General features: G+C 62.9%; 2 protein-coding genes across 2 annotated transcripts; one reads left to right on the top strand and one right to left on the bottom strand.

Moving 5' to 3' along the window:
- The first annotated feature begins 30 nt into the window (after positions 1-30).
- Positions 31-2,056, top strand: MED19 (mediator complex subunit 19). The gene is made up of 5 exons (XM_053944554.1): positions 31-317; positions 602-858; positions 933-1,029; positions 1,110-1,204; positions 1,328-2,056. The coding sequence occupies exons 1-5, from the start codon at positions 125-127 to the stop codon at positions 1,388-1,390; spliced, it is 705 nt and encodes a 234-aa protein (XP_053800529.1). The 5' UTR covers positions 31-124; the 3' UTR covers positions 1,391-2,056.
- On the bottom strand, positions 1,958-19,294 carry ZDHHC5 (zinc finger DHHC-type palmitoyltransferase 5). Its single transcript, XM_053944552.1, has 12 exons — positions 19,212-19,294; positions 12,987-14,260; positions 7,545-7,666; positions 7,033-7,190; positions 6,775-6,947; positions 6,571-6,673; positions 6,105-6,196; positions 5,889-6,021; positions 5,353-5,476; positions 4,513-4,625; positions 3,515-4,374; positions 1,958-3,210 (listed from the first exon to the last, which is right to left on the bottom strand). The coding sequence occupies exons 2-12, from the start codon at positions 13,088-13,090 to the stop codon at positions 3,045-3,047; spliced, it is 2,148 nt and encodes a 715-aa protein (XP_053800527.1). The 5' UTR covers positions 13,091-14,260; positions 19,212-19,294; the 3' UTR covers positions 1,958-3,044.
- Between the last annotated feature and the right edge of the window lie 33 nt (positions 19,295-19,327).

Here is a 19,327-nt window from a genome sequence, read left to right as displayed (position 1 = left end):
GAGTGGAGCGGCCAATCAGAAGGCTGGGACGAGTCTCCCTTAGCAACGGGGGGCAGGGGCGGTGTAGGGGCGGTGCTCGGCCAATGGCGGGGCGGGGCGGCCCCGCGCGGGGCACGCCGGGAACATGGAGAACTTCTCGGCGCTGTTCGGCGCGGCCGAGCCGCCGCCCGCCGCCGCGCTCGGATTCGGGCCCGCCAAGGCGCCGGGCGCCGGAGCCGCACCGCCGCCCGCTGCCTCGGCCGCCGCGCCGCCGCCGGGCGAGGACGCGGCCCGCAAGGCCGCCGGCGGCCCCTTCTACCTGCTGCGGGAGCTGCCAGGTGCGGGCGGGCCGCGGGGCGGGGCGGGTGCGGCGCTTGGCCAATCAGCGCGGTGAAACGCGGCCGCGGGGGAAACTGACGGCGCCAGGAGCCAATGAGACTGCGGGGGCGGGGTCACGCAACGCGCCCTCCGGTGGGGAAGTGGGCGGCGGGAGGGCCCCGGGGCCGGGGATCCCGGTGCTCGGGGGCTGCAGGGGGGCCCGCTCCTAGGCTCGGCTGGGGAGAGGGGCCTGGGCTGTCGTCGGGGCCTTTCCCCCTCCCCAACCTCTCCTGCGGCCGCACAGGCACTACGGAGCTGACGGGCAGCACCAACCTGATCACACACTATAACCTGGAGCACGCCTACAACAAGTTCTGCGGGAAGAAGGTGAAGGAGAAGCTCAGCAACTTCCTCCCCGACCTGCCCGGCATGATCGACCTGCCCGGCTCCCACGACAGCAGCAGCCTGCGCTCGCTCATCGAGAAGCCGCCCATCTGTGGCAGCTCCTTCACCCCGCTCACGGGTGCCATGCTGACCGGCTTCCGCCTGCACGCCGGCCCGGTGAGCCGCGGGGCCTGGAGCCGGGGGGGGCGGGAGGGGCCCGGCGTGGCCTGACCAGCCCTTTTTCTCCACAGCTGCCTGAGCAGTGCCGGCTGATGCACATCCAGCCGCCTAAGAAGAAGAACAAGCACAAGCACAAACAGAGCCGCACGCAGGACCCCGTCCCCCCAGGTAAGGGTGCCACAGCCGCCCCCCTGCTCCCCTTCAGCACCGGCAGAGCATCGGCTCATCCGGCGCTTCTGCTTCTCCAGAAACCCCCTCGGACTCAGACCACAAGAAGAAAAAGAAGAAAAAAGAGGAGGATCCAGAGCGGAAGAGGAAGAAGAAAGAGAAGAAGAAAAAGAAGGTGAGTGGCAAGGCTGGGTTGCAGTGCTCAGCCCGTGGACCTCGGAGGGGCTCTGTGAGTGGCCATCCCCAAGGGGCTGCTGCCCAGCAGCTCTCACAGGGTCTTTCTGTCCTTCCTCCACAGAACCGGCACAGCCCGGAGCACCCGGGGGTGGGCAGCTCCCAGGCCAGCAGCAGCTTACGGTGAGGCCACGCCGGCGACGCCCTGGGGATCCCCCGGCCCATGGGAACAGCCCCGGCTGACCCCAGGGACACTGGGGCTGGCCTGTCCCCCCGGCTAAGAGGACACCCCTGCAGCGCCCAGGACCAGGGGCACGGACTCTGTGGGTGCTGACTTCAGGCTTTTGTACCTGAAGAACCTGGAGCATCTAAGTCTCTTTTTTAGTCACCTTTTAAACTCTGGTGTGAGGAGGGGCTGGTGGCCATGGCTGCTGTGACCCTCAGCTGTCCACAGTGGAGCCCAAACCAAGGTGTCCCTGGAGTGTGCAGGTGCCCTCCTTTGGATCCCAAACCTCACCAGCACCCACAACACCTTCCCTGGAGCCTCTTTTCCCATGCCTGGAAAATCCTTACCTTCTGTGGGAGCAGAGTTTGCCTCAAATTGGAGCCTCTCCAAAATTGGGCCAGGCTCAGCTCTTACCAGACCCCCTTCTCTCTCTCCCTCGGGATGGGGGGGGAAGGCTGAGACCCTGAGGATCAGGAGCCCTGGAGGGGCTGCTCCATCCCTGGACACCAAACAAAGCACACGCACGGCCCCGGGGTGGCTCATTAAATATCCTTTTATTCCTTGTTTTTAAAATGGCTGATAATAATAAAAAACCCTGGCGTGGCTGTGCGGGGCCACGGGAGCTATTGCCGTAGAGAAAGAGTCCGGTAGTGCCGGCAGGGCTTTGGGGACAGGGAGCACGGGGCTCCTTGGCTGCGGTTTTTTGGCATGTGATGAGAAAATATTGCTTTCCGGGGATGCACCTGCCTCTTCCCCGAGCGAGCGGAAATAAAAACACCCCTGCGACAGCGAGAAACCTCCTCGGAATCATTAACAGAAACAAAAAAAGGCAACAAAACCAACAACCCCCCGACCACAGCCCCTGGGGAAAGAACAAAGAGCAAAAACTGTGGGTGGGGGACACTGGGGCCTCTGCACCAGCTCGGGCTGGGGGTGTGGGGGTGCTGCCCCCACCCTGCCTCCGCCCTGGGCCCCCCAAGGGGGCTGGAGGCTGTGGACACCACGGATCAGGGAGGGGAGTGTCCGAGGATAGGTACCTGGCACGCCATGGCCCCCTTCAGGGAGGGAACAGTGACACCCAGCACCTACCACAGCTCCTTCCATGGGAGGCAGCCCCACGTCCCTCCTGTGGGGACAGGGACGAGGTGGGGGGCCCAGGCCCTGAGCAGGGTAGTTTCTTCCTCTCTCTGGGTAAGATATATAATTTCTGCTTCTTTTTTTTTTTTTTTTTTTTTTTTAATATTTATATTTATATATATAGATATTTATATATACACACACCTGGTAACTCGGAAAGAGAAAAAAAATAGAATCCGTAACAATAATAATAAAAAAAAGTATTCTGGTTTAAAAACAATCCGTTCCTACCACGCCAGGCGAGCGGGTGATTGCACAAGGCCCACAATGGCTGGCGCAGCCGAGGCAGTGCCGTGGCTGCGGCCCCCCCCGAGCCCTCCCAAGCCCCCCGCGGGTGTGTGCCAGCCCCCGTGGCCTGGGGGGCAGAGGGAGGAGCAGGGGGGACCCGCCCGGCTCTCCCGGGAGTCCACAAGCGTCTGGGCACGGCGGGTCCCTGGGGGACACCGGGGAGGAGGGGAGGGGGCGGCGGCTCTGCCCCTCATACCGAGATCTCGTAGGTGGTGCCCCCCACACCCGAGACCTTCTTGACACCTCCGCGGGTGGGGCTGCTGAGGGGCACCGGCCCCGGGCCCGGTGGGGCTGAGCCCAGGCTCTTGGGCTGCCCGTTGGACTTGCTGTAGGCTGTTCTCATCTGCACCTCGTCCCTGTGGGAAGGAAGCACAGACATGGGGTCAGAAGGGGGAGACAGGTTGCTGGCACCCAGCATTGCCACAGCCTTGCCCACCCCAGGGACCACCAGCACCCACTCCAGATTCCGAGGGACCCATGGGGTGACTGAGGAGGTGTGGGGAGCACCAGCTCTGCGAGGAGCAGGAAGATTTCAGTTGCTCTTCCCAGCATCTCTCTCCAGGGAGGAGATGCTGTTCTACTGCCCCAGGGGCTTGAAGGGGCACTATGTGGGGGTACCCCCAAAGGCCACAGACGCCCCTGTGCCATCACAGTACTCACTTCGGTGCCAGTAAGGGCTGCAAGGCCACCTCCTCGGTCTCTGTTTTTTGGCTGCTGTAAGACACGGATTTGCCCAGGTGGGGGGCGGCGGGCTGGTCGGGGGAGCCCAGTGAGCGCACCCGCAGCGCCGGGGGGGGCTCGGGCTTGCCGAAGCGGGGCAGGGCCGGGCGGGTGAGCGGGTTCTTGCCCAGGGGCGAGCGCTTCGAATCGTCCGAGGAGGAGCTGGTGCGGGGGGCGTTGCTGGAGCCCGGCGTTGACTGGATGCCCGAGTCCGCCAGCCCCGCGTCCTCCTCCCGGCCCGGGGCCGGCGTCTGCTGCAGCAGCTTCTCCCGCTCCTGGATGGAGGCCACGATGTGGCGGGAGAGATTGTCATAGCGCACGGGCGAGGGCTCGCGCGGCACCGCGTGCTTGGGGGAGGCAGCGCTGGCGAAGCGGCCGTGCAGGTCGGTCTCTCGCTGCTGGGCGATGCGGGCCGACAGGAAGGGCGAGGTGTAGCCCACCGGCGGCTCGGGCTCCGGGCCCGCCTGCACCGACTCGAAGTCGGGGCTGTCGGAGGGCGTGAGCAGGCTGTCGTACGAGAGGCTGCCGTTGCGCGTCTGGTTCACCAGGCTCTTGTAGGAGGTGGAGGTGGTGCCCTCCGAGCGGATGGACTGCAGGTGGCCCGTCTCAAAGCCCGTGCCCTGGGCCGACTTGAGGCTGGAGGAGCGGGAGCCACTGGAGAGAGGGTCAAAGTGGAAGCTCTTGCCAAAGGTGGGTGAGCGGAAGCTCTCGGGTTCCAGGCTCGGCTCTGAGCGGTAGCTGGGCTTGTGGCCGCTGTCACAGATGGAGTTGGGCTCCTTCAGGCTGTTCACTCGGCTCAGCTGAGGGGCAGAGGGGCAGCAAAGAATGACCACAGGGCCTCCTCATGGAGCTCCCAATGCATGCCCTAAACCCTTCCCACACTAGGAATGGGGTGGCATCCCCTCGGGGCTGGTCCCCTGTGCTGGGCTCAGCCTTACCTTGGCGCTGGTGGAGTGGGGCAGGGCCGCCGAGCTGCTGCTGCTGCTGTAACCGGGCCGGTACTTGTACATGGTGGGAGTCGGGGGGCTGTCCTTGCCTAGCAAGCCGCTGTCTGCACCGGGAGAGAGGGGCACGCTCAGGGCGGCTGCGGGCAAGGAACGCGCCGAGCCCACCTTCCCTGCCTCAGAACCGACTCCGAGCCTGGGGCAGACAGACCAGGGACAGGGACAGGCTGCAGGGGAGGTGCACTGGGGTGGGAGAGACAGACCAGGAGGAAGGGTTGTCCCCACAGCCACGTGTGTGGGGCTGGCACTTCCGTGCCCTTGCGGCAGCCCCGGCTGGGTGACACCCTGGGGGTGCACGGCACGGGGGTGTCAGGGAGCTCAATGGGAAGCACACACACCACAGCCCTCACCGGGCAGCAGACGCCAGCCAGGGCTGGGAGAGCTGTGGGGTCTCCAGCTGCTGCAGAAAGCAGCTGCCACAGGCTCTGCCCATCACATCCCACCTCTGGCCAGGCCCACACGGAGCCAGCCATAGACGCTCTGTGCCGCTGAGCCAGGCCCACCACCACTTCGCCTCCTCCATCCTGGCAGCACGTGGCTGCAGGGCACAGCTCCTGGTGGCTCCAGACAGCGCCATGCTGGCTCGGCCTCCGGCAGAGCAGAGCTGACCGTGAGCATCCCCCGCAGGCTTCTCCAAGTGCAAGGGGCCACATACACCAGGCCCAGGAATGCCGATGTGCTCCAGGTCTGCCCTATGGCCCTGGCTCCTGCTCTGCCTGCTGCAGCCCTGGGCTCCCCTCCCAGCGGCTGCCAGGGCCCTGGTGCCCTCCTTACCCTCAGTGGTGGCCAGGGTTAAGTGTGTCCTCAGGCCCGTGTAGCGGCTGAGGTCGGGCTTAGGTGGGGGTGGCGGCTCGGCATCAGCAGACTGGCTCTCCGTCACCTCCAGGCTTCCCTTGGACTGCAGAGACAAAGCGCAGGCAGGGTCAGGAGGGGCCGAGGCCTCAGCCCCCCTGGGCTGGCAGGGCATGGACAGCGGCGCTGGGGGCTCCCGCTGCCTCCCGGGCCATCAGACAGAACAGGGGGCAGTGCATGCCCTGGGTGGGTGCTGGAAGTGCCAAGGAGGGGGAACCTGCAGAGGGTGGGGAAGGATGGGACCAGTAAGGGCAGTGGAGGGGGCAAAGCCTCATGTGGTCACTGCCACATGGGAGGAGGACAGTTTCCATCCCAAGGGGACAAAGAACAAGACGACATGGAGGGGGACAGGGAACGTGACCAGGCTCACTCGGTTCTCTACTCACGGATGCAGGCTTGCACCCCTGGGCTCCGTGGAGGGCCCCAGCGCAGGCAGCGCTGGTCCCCACCTTCCTCACCTTCGTCCTTTTCAGCTCTGTCTGGATACCATTGTCCATGATCTTGACAGTGATCTGACCGTCCGACACCTCGGGCCGCAGGAACGGGGGTCTCACCAGCACTGTCTGCTCGGCCTTCGGGCGCCCAAGGTACCTGGGGAGTGGGGGAGGAAGGTCACGGCCTGAAGCCTGGGATGGAGCAATTTTTTTTTCCAGGGATGCAGAGGCCAGGCTCACCTGGGCGCTGGGGAGCTGCAGAGGACCCGGCTGACGTTCTTACAGCAACCGTTGGTGAAGGGGTTGACGCCCCCGCGGAACTTGCCCGTCACCTGTGGGACAAAGGAGTGTCACAGCCAGCCACGCCAGCTCCCTCAGGACAACCCGCCAGGACCAGGATGGTGATACTCCAAGACCCTGCTCCTTTTCCTCATGCCTGTTTCAGTGCTCAGATACCCTTGAGGGGGTCGGGTCTCCTCAATTTCACCTCCTGGGCCCCAGAAGTGCCTGCCTGGCTCCATTCTCTGACTGCACCCCCATGGATGCAGCTGCCTCTCAGTGACCCTGTGCTCTACCTCCCCAGCTCAGGGGCCTCACCCGGTTTTAATCCAGCCTGTCCACACCCATTCTCTCCGGGGAAATCCCAAAATGTATCCGTAGGTGGCCTGGCCAGGCTGGCAGTCCCCCCATAGTCCCCCGGACATACCTGTTCGTTGGTAGTGCGGCCCCTGGCCACGAGCACCACGTGGAAGCCTGTCAGGCCAGCGACGGGAATGAAGAAGAGCCCAGCCACGCACATCACCACCATCCTGCCGCAGCCAGCTAAGGAGCAGCCACAGCCCTGCTCGGCACCACGCTGCCCCCAGACCCCACCACCCTCCCTGCCCGCTTGTACTGCCCAGGAGGATACGTGACAGCCATGCGGACACCGGAGAGCTCCTCCACCTGGTACAGGACGTAGAGCAGCCCGAAGCCGAAGACGCCCATGATGTGCGTGGTGAGCGACAGCAGGAAGAGGAAGAAGTAGCGGTAGTTGCGCCGCCCGATGCAGTTGTTGACCCAGGGGCAGTGGTGGTCGAACTCCTGCCGGGGATGGGGCTCGGTGAGGGGGTGCTCGCGGGGCTCCCTGCCCCGTGGGGGGCTGGCAGAGGCCCCGGCAGCTCCTCACCTCCACGCAGTTGTCGCAGACGCTGCAGTGGGAGCAGCGCGGCGGGCGGTAGAAGCGGCAGGTCGCGCACCACTTCATGCGCACCTGGATGCCCTTGATCTCCACCGTCTTGTACAGCGGGGCCCGGAAATCGTCCTCTTTGTCCTCGTCCTCCTCAGCTGATGGGGACACCCCAGCATGGTGTCAGGGCCAGCCAGCCCCTGCCTGCCCGAGCCGAAGGCTCCCGGCATCACCTTCCTGTCACCTGGCACAGGGACAGCCAGGGAGCCCCAAACACAGGCCAGGGGGGGCTCTCCCAGGCCCTGCTCCAGAATCCTGACACTGCCTGAGCCCCAGGGACCCATAATGGGATGCTGAACCCAGAGCTGCCATCCCTGTAGCGCTTGTCACTGCCTGATCCCACCGGGCAGGGAGAGGAAGGCTCCTCACCAGCCTTTTGGGACCCAGAAATCCCCTTTACCTCGGAGGAAGGGTGCAAGGAGGCAGCTGTTCCCAGCCAGAGCCCGACTCACCTCGTGGGAATATGCCCGGGTCCATGAAGGTGGCCATGCTGAAGTTGGCCAGCACAAAGAGGAAGACGACGGCATTGTAGGCAGGGATGATGGGGGACACGTAGAGACTGAGCCCCGGGCACCTGCGGGCACAGCAGCTGTGAGACCCTTGAACCCCTCACTTGTGTCATTCCTGCCTGCAGTGCATCCCACACCCACACTGCAGCCACTTCTACAGCACAGCCTGACCCTGGCCTGGGGAGCACCTGGGGGCCACAGTGGGACATGCTCCAGGCATCCTTCAGGGAGCAAAATTCCCCTTTGGGACCCAGCTGGAGGGCCCCACGGAGCAGTGGTGTAGGAACAGGGAAAACCAGGTCAATGGCATGGGGGGCACCCAGGGGACTTGCCAGAAAGCACGATGTCATCCTCCCTGTGCCCCACCAGCTGCTTAGGGGCTGAGGGGACCCTGTGAGGGGACATGAAACCAGCATCAGCTCTGGTGCCTCCAGAGCCACTCGTGCTCCTCACATCCCAGGGACGGCTCCAGCAGAACATGGGGACCCCAGCCAGCAGCCAGCTCCTCCAAAAAGCCTGTGGGAGCACAGTGAGGGAATCACCCTGCTCCCTCCTGCCCCAGCAGGCAGGCTCAGGACAGCGGGCTTCCCCCTTGCAGGCGCCAGCGTAATTCCCTAATCTGCTTTCCTGCTGGGATTTAATCCCACAGATCTAGGGCAGCATCTGTCCCTCTCTTCCCCCCACCAGGCGAAGTGCCGATGGATTTAGGTGGCCGGAGCAGCGTGGGGCTGGGCGGGCAGGGCGACATATGGTGCCAGCGCCGTAATCCCCCACAGGTTGGGGTGAAGGGGCAGGTGCTGGCCCTGTCCCCTCCTCCACCACCACCCACAGAGCTGGGTCCCATCGCTGGGTGAGTCAGCCCCGTCCTTGTCACAGCAGGTCCGAGAGCCATGGCAAGGCTCCAGCTGGGAACGAGCCCTTGGTGCAGGGCTCTGTCCCAGTTCAGTGCCCCGAGGAGGGCAGGGGGGCACCCCCGGGTGAGGAGCAGCAGCTGTGCTGCCCCGGGAGGGCAGGAGAAGCGGGCACACCCTTCCAGCACACACCTGGCAGCACAGAGGGCGAGGTGGGCAGGGCGCTCCCAGCACCAGGCACCGCTCCGTGCCCCAGGGAGGGTGGGAATCATCAGTGGGACCTGGTCTCACAGGCCAAGGCTGAGGCTGTCCCCATCCAGGCACAGGGATGAGAGAGCAGGAGGGCAGACTTTTGGTTGCAGGACATCCCTGGCAAGGAGGACAGCATGGCCAAGCCACCCAGCACACTCCTCTTCTTCCTCCTCTCTGGCCCCCCCCAGGCCCCACACACCACATCAAGCTTCTCCTGGAGACCACCTTCCCCAAAGCCTCTCTCCCCTCGTTCCTGAGGAGCCGCCCTGCTGGGCACCTTGGATGCTGCCTCCCTGCTCCGTATCAGGCTGGCATCTCCCAGGATGGCATCTCCTGGGATGGCATCTCCCAGCCCAGCCCCCCGAGCTCTGCCCCGGGCTGGGGAGCGGCTCCTCAAGCGGCACCGGCCATGCCGGCCCTGCCGCCTCCTCTGGAAGCCAGCCAGGTGGATTCTCCGCAGCTGGGACAGGCTGGAGAGGAGGAGTCCTCTCCAATCTGTGCCCCAAAACCCTCAGAGAGCAGTGCTGGAGGCACAGGACCTACGGAACAGCACCAGGCCACAACCCGAGCAAGGGACGAATCACGGAGTCATGGAATCACAGAATTGTTCAGGTTGGAAAATCCCTCCAAGATCACCGATTCTAACTGCTTCCCCAGCACTGTCAGGGCCACCACTGAACCATGTCCCCAGGTGCCACAGCCACATGTTCTTTGGTGACTCCACCACTGGCCTAGGCTGAACAACCCTTTCCATGAGGAAATTTTCCCTAACATCCAAACTAAACCTCTCCTGGCATCACCTGAGGCCGCTTCCTCTTGTTCCTCAGGAGAAGAGCCCAACCTCACCTGGCCACACCCTCCTGTCAGGGGGTTGTAGAGAGTGAGGACACACCAGAACCAAGGACCCCATGTCCCTGAGCTGAGCTCCTACTCCACTTGAGAGAAGCCTCCCTGGCTCTGCTTTCTGCTGGACAGAGGGCCAGGGGGCCCAGAGGAGCCCTAAAAAGTAGGAAATGCCTTTCCAGAAACTGTGTGGAAGGAGCTCCTCTTTCCAGGAAGGGAAATCCCAGCCCAAACGTTTGCTTGAAAGAGATGGAGGGGAGCCAGGCAGACCCATGCCCGGGCAGCCATCCCACACAGGGAACAGCCAACAGCCAGGCTGAGCCAAGCACACGGCCTGGATCCTGAGAGACAGAGCCCAGGGAGGCAGGAAGGATCCAGCTGCCTCGGAAAGCTCTGGGGCATGCAGAGAGGGAAGGACCAGGGGAAGGAAACATCTCTGTGCTGTCCCAGCAGCCAGCCCTGCCTGGAGGAACACACAGCTCCTGGGGCAGGACAGCGCCCAGCAGGTCCCTGGGCTCAGACACACTGACAAGACCTCCTGGGTGGGATTCACGGGCCAGGGCAAGCACGAGACCCTCCCTAGGGAACACCAGGAGCTGCTGCTTTCCTGGCTCTCTCACACACAGGGACCCCTGTGCTGTGGGAATCCTCACAGAGCCAGACTACCCAGTGGCACCATGCTGGTGACCCCAAAGCCATGGAGTCACCTCCTGGGACCATCCCCACCCGCTGCAGGGATCAGGGTCCTCCACAGGGAGCAAAGGTGCTGCCCATCCCTGAGGGAACCTCCTTATCAGGAGAGTGACGTTTTCCTGCCTTTTGCTCTCCTGAACAGAGAGTGTGGGGCTGCAGGCCCTGCCTCGACCCCGGGGCACACGGGGCAGGAGGAGCAGGAGGGAGGCTCCTCACCATCGCCAGCCACGCAGGTCCTGCAGCACCCATCAGGTTCCCCTCAGGATTGGGATGCAACACGCTCATGGCCAGAGGAGCTGTTGGGACTTGTCCCTGGCAGCACATGAGAGGACTTGGGGAACCTCGGGCACCATGAGTCACACCGGGATGAGACGGGCTTTTTGCTACCAGTCACGCCCGGAGAAGCCTGTCCCTCCCGGATGCTGACATCCCTTCCCCAGCCCCTCAGGCCCTGCACTCCCCCAGGCACAGCCTCCCCTCCCTGCCTGCTCCCCTCCCTGCTCTGACCCACCAGCTCTTCAGCTCTCCGAAGGTCTTGGCACAAACACAATCCCTGCTCGCCCTGACCCTCACACAAGTTTGGATCTGACTGGGAGCGGGCATGACACTGTGTCCCAGTGGCACTGCCAGCCCCAGGGAGGGGACAGGGAACCTGAGAGCCAACTGCACCAGGAGCTGGGACCAGCCAGTGGGGAGACGCAGGAATGGACAAATGGACCCCAAGGGGCAATTTCCATCCTAAATCAGCACTTGTCTGAGAGCCCAGCAAGCCTGGGACCCCCACTCATCCCAGGGAAGTGGGAACATCCCCTCTCCTGCTGCCCCTCCCCTCCAGGGCAACCAGCCTCATTTCCACAGCCACGTGCTCAGCAGCAGCTCCTAATTAAATTAATCAATTAAATAGAGTTCTTGGCCCAGAGATAGAAATCCTGGATGGGCCAAAAGGCATCCAGTGGATAGCCTGGAAGCAATGCAACTGGAGCCTTAAGAGCCGTGCCGACCCCTGGCTGCTCCCTGTTTTGGGGAGGCCTCCCAGAGCCCGCCCTCACAGCTTCCATTGCACTTCCCAAAGGACCAGCCTTAGGTCGGATGCTGACAGCGGAAAAGGGGCTGTTGACCAGGCAGGGAAGGGGCACAGTGGCCCCCAGGACCACGCAGGAGGCACACATCGAGCCCCACATCCCTGCCAACCTGCTCCAGCACCAGGTGGACACTGTCCCAAAGGAGCCGTCCCGCGGGGAGCAGCGCGGCTCCCTCACGGCCGAGCCCGTGTGAACGCCGTGCTCGGGGTTTAATGGGATGTTCTGAAGTCGGATAAACAACATCGCTGACCTGCAATTACAGCGACCTGCCCAGGTGTTCCTGCCCCGGCCAAACCTGCTCCACGGCGCCAGCTCCGGCGCTGCTTCTCACCACCCGCTGATAAGCGGCTGCTCCCGGCACTGCTGGCACCCATGGCTGGGATGGGCTTGGGGTCCAGCTGTCCGGCAGCCACTGTGCCAAAACAGAGCTAGCCTGTCCCCTAAGGTCACACACGGGGTGGCACACACAGCTTGGAGGGCACTGCCTGTTCCCTCTGCTTCTCCTTCATCCGCCTGGCACAGGAGCAACAGTCAGTGACTTCCACAGGCATCTGGCAGCCTGGAGCAGCCAAAGCCCGAGCCTGGGAGCCTGGTGACCACTCGGTGTCCCAGTAGGGGACAGCCACACACTGCTGAGTGACACTGCCAGCTGCACTGGGCGCTGGATGGGGCGAACCAACCCCACTCCCCTCTTTGGTCATCAAGTTCCCCTGTCCCTGCCCAGTGGCTGCCAAAGCCATACTGACCTTCCCACCACCAATGGCTCCTTCCCAGAAAATGGTAGCAGCCATGGCACCTGTCCTTTAGCCTCCAGCAGCTCCAGCTGATTCCGGTGGCCCCAGCAGGAAAACCCCAGGGAGCGGGAGAGGCTCCCTGAAGCAGAGAGTGGATGCCCTTCCCACACCCTGCCAGGACCCCAAACACATCCCCACTGAGACCCCGGGGATGCCCTGCTGGATTTGGTAGCCATTCCAGCTGCCATGCTCTGGCTTTCCTGCCTGGCACACTGTGCCAAAGTGCCAGCCACCCTCTGCCGGGCTCCCTTAGCACCTCGAGGTTCTGCTCCCCTGCCTGTCACCCCCCTGGGCACGTCACCGAGGCACGTGTCACCTGGCAGGGAAGAGCAGCAGCCCAGGGATGTCACCACGCCTCTCTAGTACACGGCACCATTTCCCAGCACGGTGGGCCCCCCAAGGCCCCAGTGACCTGCTGGCCATTTCCCTGGGGCCCTCTCCAAGGACATGGAAGCCTCGTTGCCCCAGGGCAGGGGACTGAACACAGCGAGTGATCTGCACAGGGGTCAGAGTTCTCCGCCCTGAACTTTCCTTTATGGCTCACAAATCGATTACGAAACTAAAAATAACACGTGTCCTGTCCCAGCCCACCAATCCACCTCACCTGGCTCCAAAGGAGAAAGTGATCCATGCGTCTTCCACCCACAGATCACAAACCAGTTCCCAAGCCAGGTGACCTGGAGCTGAATGGTGCCTCACCAGGACCGCCAGCACGCAGCTTCCCCTGGGAGAACTCATGGAGTGAAATGGCTCCCGCTGTGGCTGCAGCACCCGGAGCACAATATCCCCCTTCCCTCTGGGAGGAAATCCCAGCTCCTGTCCCCTGTCCTCGCCAGCCCTCCCCGCTCTGGCCCAGCAGCTGGGACTCACGTGAAGGCGAAGAAGAGGGTGGTGGCTCCCACTAGGAAGATGGCAGCAGCGGAGACCGGGACGTACTTGCTGGGTTTGAATCTCTTTCCAGAGGCTGCTGGCATGTTGGAGCTGTGGTGGGGGGTCCGCCCCGCAGCATAGCCCAGGCCCCAGGGGACTCAGAGCAGGATGAGAAGGGGAGGGGGACAGGGGCTGACCCCTACCCTGCCCCCGCGCCTGCTCCTGGGGCGAGCTCCGACCAGGGCGGACAGTCCGGAGAAGGGTCTGGAGCGGGAGGCCCAGGAGAGGAGCCCACTCTAAGCTCTGCCCTGTGAGAGCTCACAGGCACAGGGAAGGAGGGTTAAAAACATTAAAATTCACAACAGAGAAGGGGATTTGGGCTTAGGACAACCGTTGTAGTGGGAATGCTGAGAGCCCTTCCAAGCCTCAGTCCAGGCAGCAGCCTACGGGAACAGGACTCCCACAGGCAGGCTCTGAAGGGAGGGAATTCCCCAGGCTCGGGCAGGGTGCTTCCCAGCCAGCCAGCACCCCGAGAAGAGCACAGGATCAGCAAACTGCTTGCAAAAAAGCCACTCCGGGAGCCTCAGGGCAGCCACTTCTCCTTTTTAATCCGCCTCTGCTGTGCCGCAGCCCCCGGTGCTGCACAGGAGGAGGGGGTGGTCTCCAAGCAATCCCAGCTTCCCCACGGAGCTGCTGTGCCTCCTCCTCCTCCCCTCACTGGAGGGGTCACAGAAACACTCTCCCTGATTTCACCGGGATCTGGGGCTGGCTGGCGGTGGCCGTTTAATTTTATTTATTTCTCTCTTGTCTGTTAAAGCCGAGGAACAGCTGGTGCAAGGTTGAGCTGTAAATCCTTTCTTTCGAGGGGGGCGGAGGGGAAGGTCTGGCGGATTGTGGGTTTTCCTACTTGCTCCTTTCTCCTGACCCCCCAGGCCCTTCCATGGGCTCAGTATCCACTTGGCGGTTGGGGAGCGACAGGAATTTCATTAAATCTTCTCTGCAGCAACCATTTCCCAGCAGGTGAACGGGAAGGGGGTGTTCAGGGAGCGCCTTTACAACCCCAGCAGACACCAAAGGGTGGAAGTGGTGCTGAGCAGCTCTGTCTCACCCATGGCCCGGGTAGTTTGGGGGGAAACCTCAGTTTATTCCAAACAGTTCCATTTTTCCCTTCCCCTTCCTTCGTTAAAATCCTTCTTCATTCATTCATCCATCCGTCTTTTAAAAAAAACTACATAAAACCATTAAAACTCGAGGTCTGGTGTGCCACAGCTCACCTGGAAAAAACAACAGAAATTAGCATGGCGAGAGAAGGGATGGAGCCGGCTGTCATTAGTCACAGCAGCCTGGCCACGGCGTCTCCTGTCCCAGCCCAGGGGCACTGGCTGCTGCAGGAACTCCAAGCCACCCCCTCTACCGCCGAGAAACCCACCCTGAGCCCTGGAAGGACACCATGAATTCCTTCCTGCAGCTCCGGCTCAAATCCCAGCACCAGTGAGTGCTGGCTCCCTCAGAGGCAGGGGCTGAGCACAGGCTCCAGGACTTAACATAAGGGTGGAGACCACAGGAGGAAAAAACACCCAGGAATCTCACCCCCTTCCCTGGAAGGCAGGAGACAGGAGAGGCCTATGGAAAACACCAATCCCATGATTAGAGGTGGCCTTTGCAGCTCTGGATTCATCAGGAACTGCAGTGCCAGGACAAGGAGGAGTGGATTTGAAATGACAGCTCAGGGCTGGAAAGGATATTGGGAAGAAATCCTTCCCTGTGAGGGTGCTAAGGCCCTGGCACAGGTTGCCCAGAGGAGCTGTGGATGCCACATTCCTGGAAGTGTCCATGGGCTCGATGGGATAGTGGACGGTGTCCCTGCCCATGGCCCTGACCTGCCCCAAGCAGCCACAAGCCCATCATCCATCATATCCCACCAGTTCCTGCTGCTACAGCCACCACTCCTCACCTTGTCACTGTCTGTCACCTCGCTGCCTCCATGGCACTGCAGGTCCAAGTGCAGCCTACAGCTCACTCCTTTCTCCCTTCCAGCTTTCTCTGCCTCCCCAATTTCTCCTTCGGGGTGGGCAGGGAGCTCTCTAGCGCTGACTAAACGCGGGTGAAGGTTGGGAGAGCTGCGGCACCCAATTAAAGGCAGCTTTAATGACAAGGATGTGTTACCACCAAGTGGGTTCAGCCCCAGCTCACAGCCACTCGGCCTGACTCACCCAGGAACAGCTCCTGCCACTCGGCCTCTGCAGGACCTAAGCTCAACTTCCCACTCCTAGGTTTCCCTGCCCTTGGGAGTGAGAGGAAATGCGGGGACAACGCTCTGCCCGGCAGGGAATGTGCAGGTTTCACCTGGCTGCAGCTCCTGAGCGGAGCAAATTGAACAGTAACACCAGGGAAAGCTGTTTTCCATAGCAGGAACAGAGTTCCCTGGAGAGCAGCAGTTTCCCAGCCCTGCTCTGCCTGTTTGGGGAAGAGCCCAACACCCCACAGAGCCGAGCCCAACAGCAATTCCAGGGATGGGCTATCGGAAGTCCAGGCCTGACATCATGGCTGATTGCTTTAGCAGGAGCAATCTGCTCCCAGAGCACCCGGCCCTTTGAACGCTCCGCTGTGGAGGCACGGCCACACCTTGGGCTCAAACAGAGGCTGCCAGGCAGAAAGAGTTGTTCCCTGATAATTCCTGCTCCAGAGATCCCCACCCTGCCCTCGCAGGGTGCCATGGGCATGCGCTTCATGGCCCTGCTGTGCCCCAGCCCGCCCAGCTAGAGATCCAGGCACTCCAGCCCTTCCACAGGGTGACCCCTGCGGAGCTGTGCATTCCAGAGCCAGCTCCCCATGGAATCAGGTACCCATGGGACAAGCCCACGAGCAGGGAGAGAACCCCAGTGCTCTCATTAGTGACATCCCAGCGAGAAGCGATGCAAATGCATCCCTGCTCCAGCTGCCTGTGCCCAGAATAACTCCACAACTCATCAAAGGGGAGGCTGCTGAGCCCATCCCGACTCCCGGAGCCACCACACTGCTCCCAGGAATGCCTTCCTGATCCCCCTGGCGTGCTGAGACCCCGCAGGACTCCCCAGCCCCAGCCCTGCTGCAGAGGCCCAGGCAGAAGCTGTCAAAGTGCAGCACAGTGTGCCAGGATCTCTGCTCTGCAATCCTTCAGGGGTCCAGGAGAAACGCAAGGAAAACCCACCTCAAATTCCCACAGATTACAGTAATTCAGGTCACGATTCTCCCAAACACACATATTCTTTCCCAGCCATCCCCTTTCCCAGCCCTACAACCTGCCCACTTCTGGTCAACCAACCCTTCCTTTCCCTCCACCTTTGCCCCAAATCCTCTGTCGCACTGGCCACTTTGTCCCTATCCACGAAGGCCACTCACAGACTTCCCTGCTCCAAAGAGCCCCCAACTCATCTTGCTTACCTGTGGCCTACATGGGCTCTGCTCTTGCCTCCCATTCCTTTCCCTCTGCCAATTCCAGCCCAGCAACTCCTCCTCTCCTGCTGCTCTTCCAGACCTGCCCTGCTCCTTCCTCCCCCAGCGCCTGTGTCACTGCTCACTCCCCCTTCCCTCTCCCTCAGAAATTCCACCTGGTTTTCCCATCCCAGCACCTCCCTTTCAGAGCACTTTCCCAGTTCCACTCTGCTCAGCCACCTCCTGAGCAGTCATCTCCACTCTCCAGGGTTTCCCTCCACTCTTACAGGGGAGTTGCTCCTCTTTCCTTCATCTCCATTTCTGGGGATTTTTTTTAATTCCAAATTCCCTCCCTCGAGATATGTGCAAGCACGACTGCTGCCACCTTCCATTTCTCTGAGCCTGCGTCTCCTTTTCTTGGTTCAAGGCTCTGTAAAGCCTCACTGATTTCCTCCTTTTACTCCCCTCCCAGCCCTGTGCTCCTCCTTCCCTGCTTCTGACCCCACTCTGCTCATGTGCTCCAACCCCTCTCCAGCCTTCCCACATGTATCCAGGTGCTCCATGCCTTGTCCCTTCTGGAGCATGAGGCGCTCCCCACCTCTGCTGTGAAGGGGACACACGTGTCCCCAGCTCCCAACACTCCCTCCTCCCTCACTTCAGCTCCTCACTCTGCTCCTATCCAGGAAGGAGGAAATGCACCTTGGCATCAACCACACAGCTCCTGCCAGCCCTGGGATCCACGGCACAGGCAGGACAGAGTTCCCTCCCAGGTACCAGCTCCCAAAGCTGCGCCGCCCACCAGGATCTGCAGCTCCTGACCTGCCCCGGTCCAGCCGAGCTCCCATGGTGCAGGGCAAACACACAAACAATTCTTTCCACGTGAGGCAACTCCCAGACAGGGCAGATCCCGGCTGCACGGAGACGGGATGTGCTTCACCTGTTCCCACTTTTGTTTTGATCAGCTGCACCCCAGAGTTCCACAGAGCCATTCCAGAGCTCGCTGCCTGGCACCGTGAGTGAGGGGCATCCAGGGAACAAGGAACTCCTTCCTCCCTCTGCAGCTCCCTCTGCTCACCCTGTCCCTGCAGAACCAGCTAACACCTTCACACTCCAAAATCCATCTGAGGAAGTGCAAATTTTCCCAAACCTGGCACTGTGGCCAGAGCAATGCCAGTGTGAGATCCCCACTGGTCACTGCCCTGTGTCCAAACCAGAGCACCTGCCCCAACACAGCAGTCTGGAGACACTTCCCTGCTCTTACTTCCAAAGGAGGATGCACAGCAATGTATGTTTGGCCGCCCCTCGGCTCCAGGGGCATCCTGCACACCTGCCTTTCTCCCGGGTGGATGTACAGAAGGGTCAACACAGAACATGGAGAAATATTCCCCTGCAGACAGCCAGAAGGCTGGAATCACTCCGTGCTTATCTCCTGCCCAGGGCTTATACCGCTCCCATCCTCCTTCCCCAGCCCATCCCGCTGGTTTACAGGGGATTAGCCCCATTTTATGGGCAAAGCAGGAGGAACAATGCCTCTCATCCATCGAGGCCGTGTCCCAACGGGCCCCACAGCGAGCAAGGACAGTGCCAGCCTCTTGTCACTGTGTTAGGAGACACCAGGCACAGCGACAGGTGGGAATGTCCCCAGACAGGCCCCTCACAGCGGAGTTCAAGGTCTCCCCTCAGACCCACCCAAACACCACCCTCTCCAATCCCAGATGGGGCTCCTGGCCTCGGGAATCAATGGGAATAAACGCCTGCTAAAGCAGCACCCGGTCCTGGCAGAGGGACGGTGGTAACTGGATTAAGCTCAGAAAGAGGCTCCAGGATAACTCTGGCTTTGATCAAGACAAGGCTCTGGCTGTACTTTACATGCCCCAAAAAACCCAAGCAGCCCCTAGTGCAGAGAATCCCTGAAGCCCAAATGCAGCTCAGTGCCGGGGCGGGAGCCGGCAGATCCGGGGGAACCACTTCCCAGAGCCACGGGGAGCACAGGGGCAGCCGATCCCCTCCCCAGTCGGTGCGGTGAGGGCGGGGGGGAACCCCGGGGCTGGGGACCGGCACAGCTCAGGTGTTCGGGAGTCTGGGAATTCTGAGGAGAGGCCAGGCTGGATCCCTGCCAGTGCCGCCCAAAGCCGGGAGCAGGGACGGTGCCGTGAGGAGAGGCCGTGCTGTAAACAGGGGTCCTCCGTGGGCCGCGGCACAGAGGCCGAGCTCCGGCGCCCCAGAACAGCGCGGTGGCGGCGTTCCCGGGGGGCACCGGGGACAGGCCGGGTGCGGGACAGCGCACGAGTCCCCCGGGCGCTCCCTGCGGCCGCTCCCCGGCCCCGGGCGGTTTCCAGGCGGGGAACGAGCCCCGCTCCGGTGCGCTCCCCCCGCACCGTGCGCAGGGGCGGCCCCAGCCCGCGGGGCACCGCTCCCCGCCAGCCCCGCACCGCCGCTGCCGCAGCCCCCGGCCCGGCTCCCCGCGGCAAAGGAGAAGGTCCCGGTGCCCGCGGGCACGGCAGCCGGGGCGGGAGGTAGCGGCGCTCCCGTGCAGAGGCACCGCGACCATCGGGCAGGCGGCCGTGCGGAACGGCGGAGCGGGGCCGCGGCCACAGGGGCGGGCCGGGCAGAGGTCGGTGCCCGCTGGGGCCCCGGGCCGGAGGGTCCGCGGCGCGGTGAGGGGGCACAGCCCGAGCCGCGCGCGGGGGGAGCCGCGGGGGCAGCGGCGGGGCGGGGGCGGTCGCGACCGGGCTCCGGCGAGGGGCCAGCGGGCCGGGGAGGCGGCGGCGGTGCCGGAGCGGCGGGGTCCCGGCGGCCCACGTGACTCACCGGCAGGAGGCCGCGCGGCGGCGGCGGCTCCGGTCTCGGACGGCGGCGGCTGCGGCGGGCGGGACGTCACGCGCGCGCGTGCGCACCGCGCCCCCCCGCGCGCCTCCATTGGCCGC

This window comes from Vidua chalybeata, chromosome 6 (assembly GCF_026979565.1).
Source record: "Vidua chalybeata isolate OUT-0048 chromosome 6, bVidCha1 merged haplotype, whole genome shotgun sequence".
Taxonomy (NCBI): Eukaryota; Metazoa; Chordata; class Aves; order Passeriformes; family Viduidae; genus Vidua; species Vidua chalybeata.
Note: the sequence above shows the minus strand (reverse complement) of the source record. Positions and strands in the feature narration are given on the sequence as shown.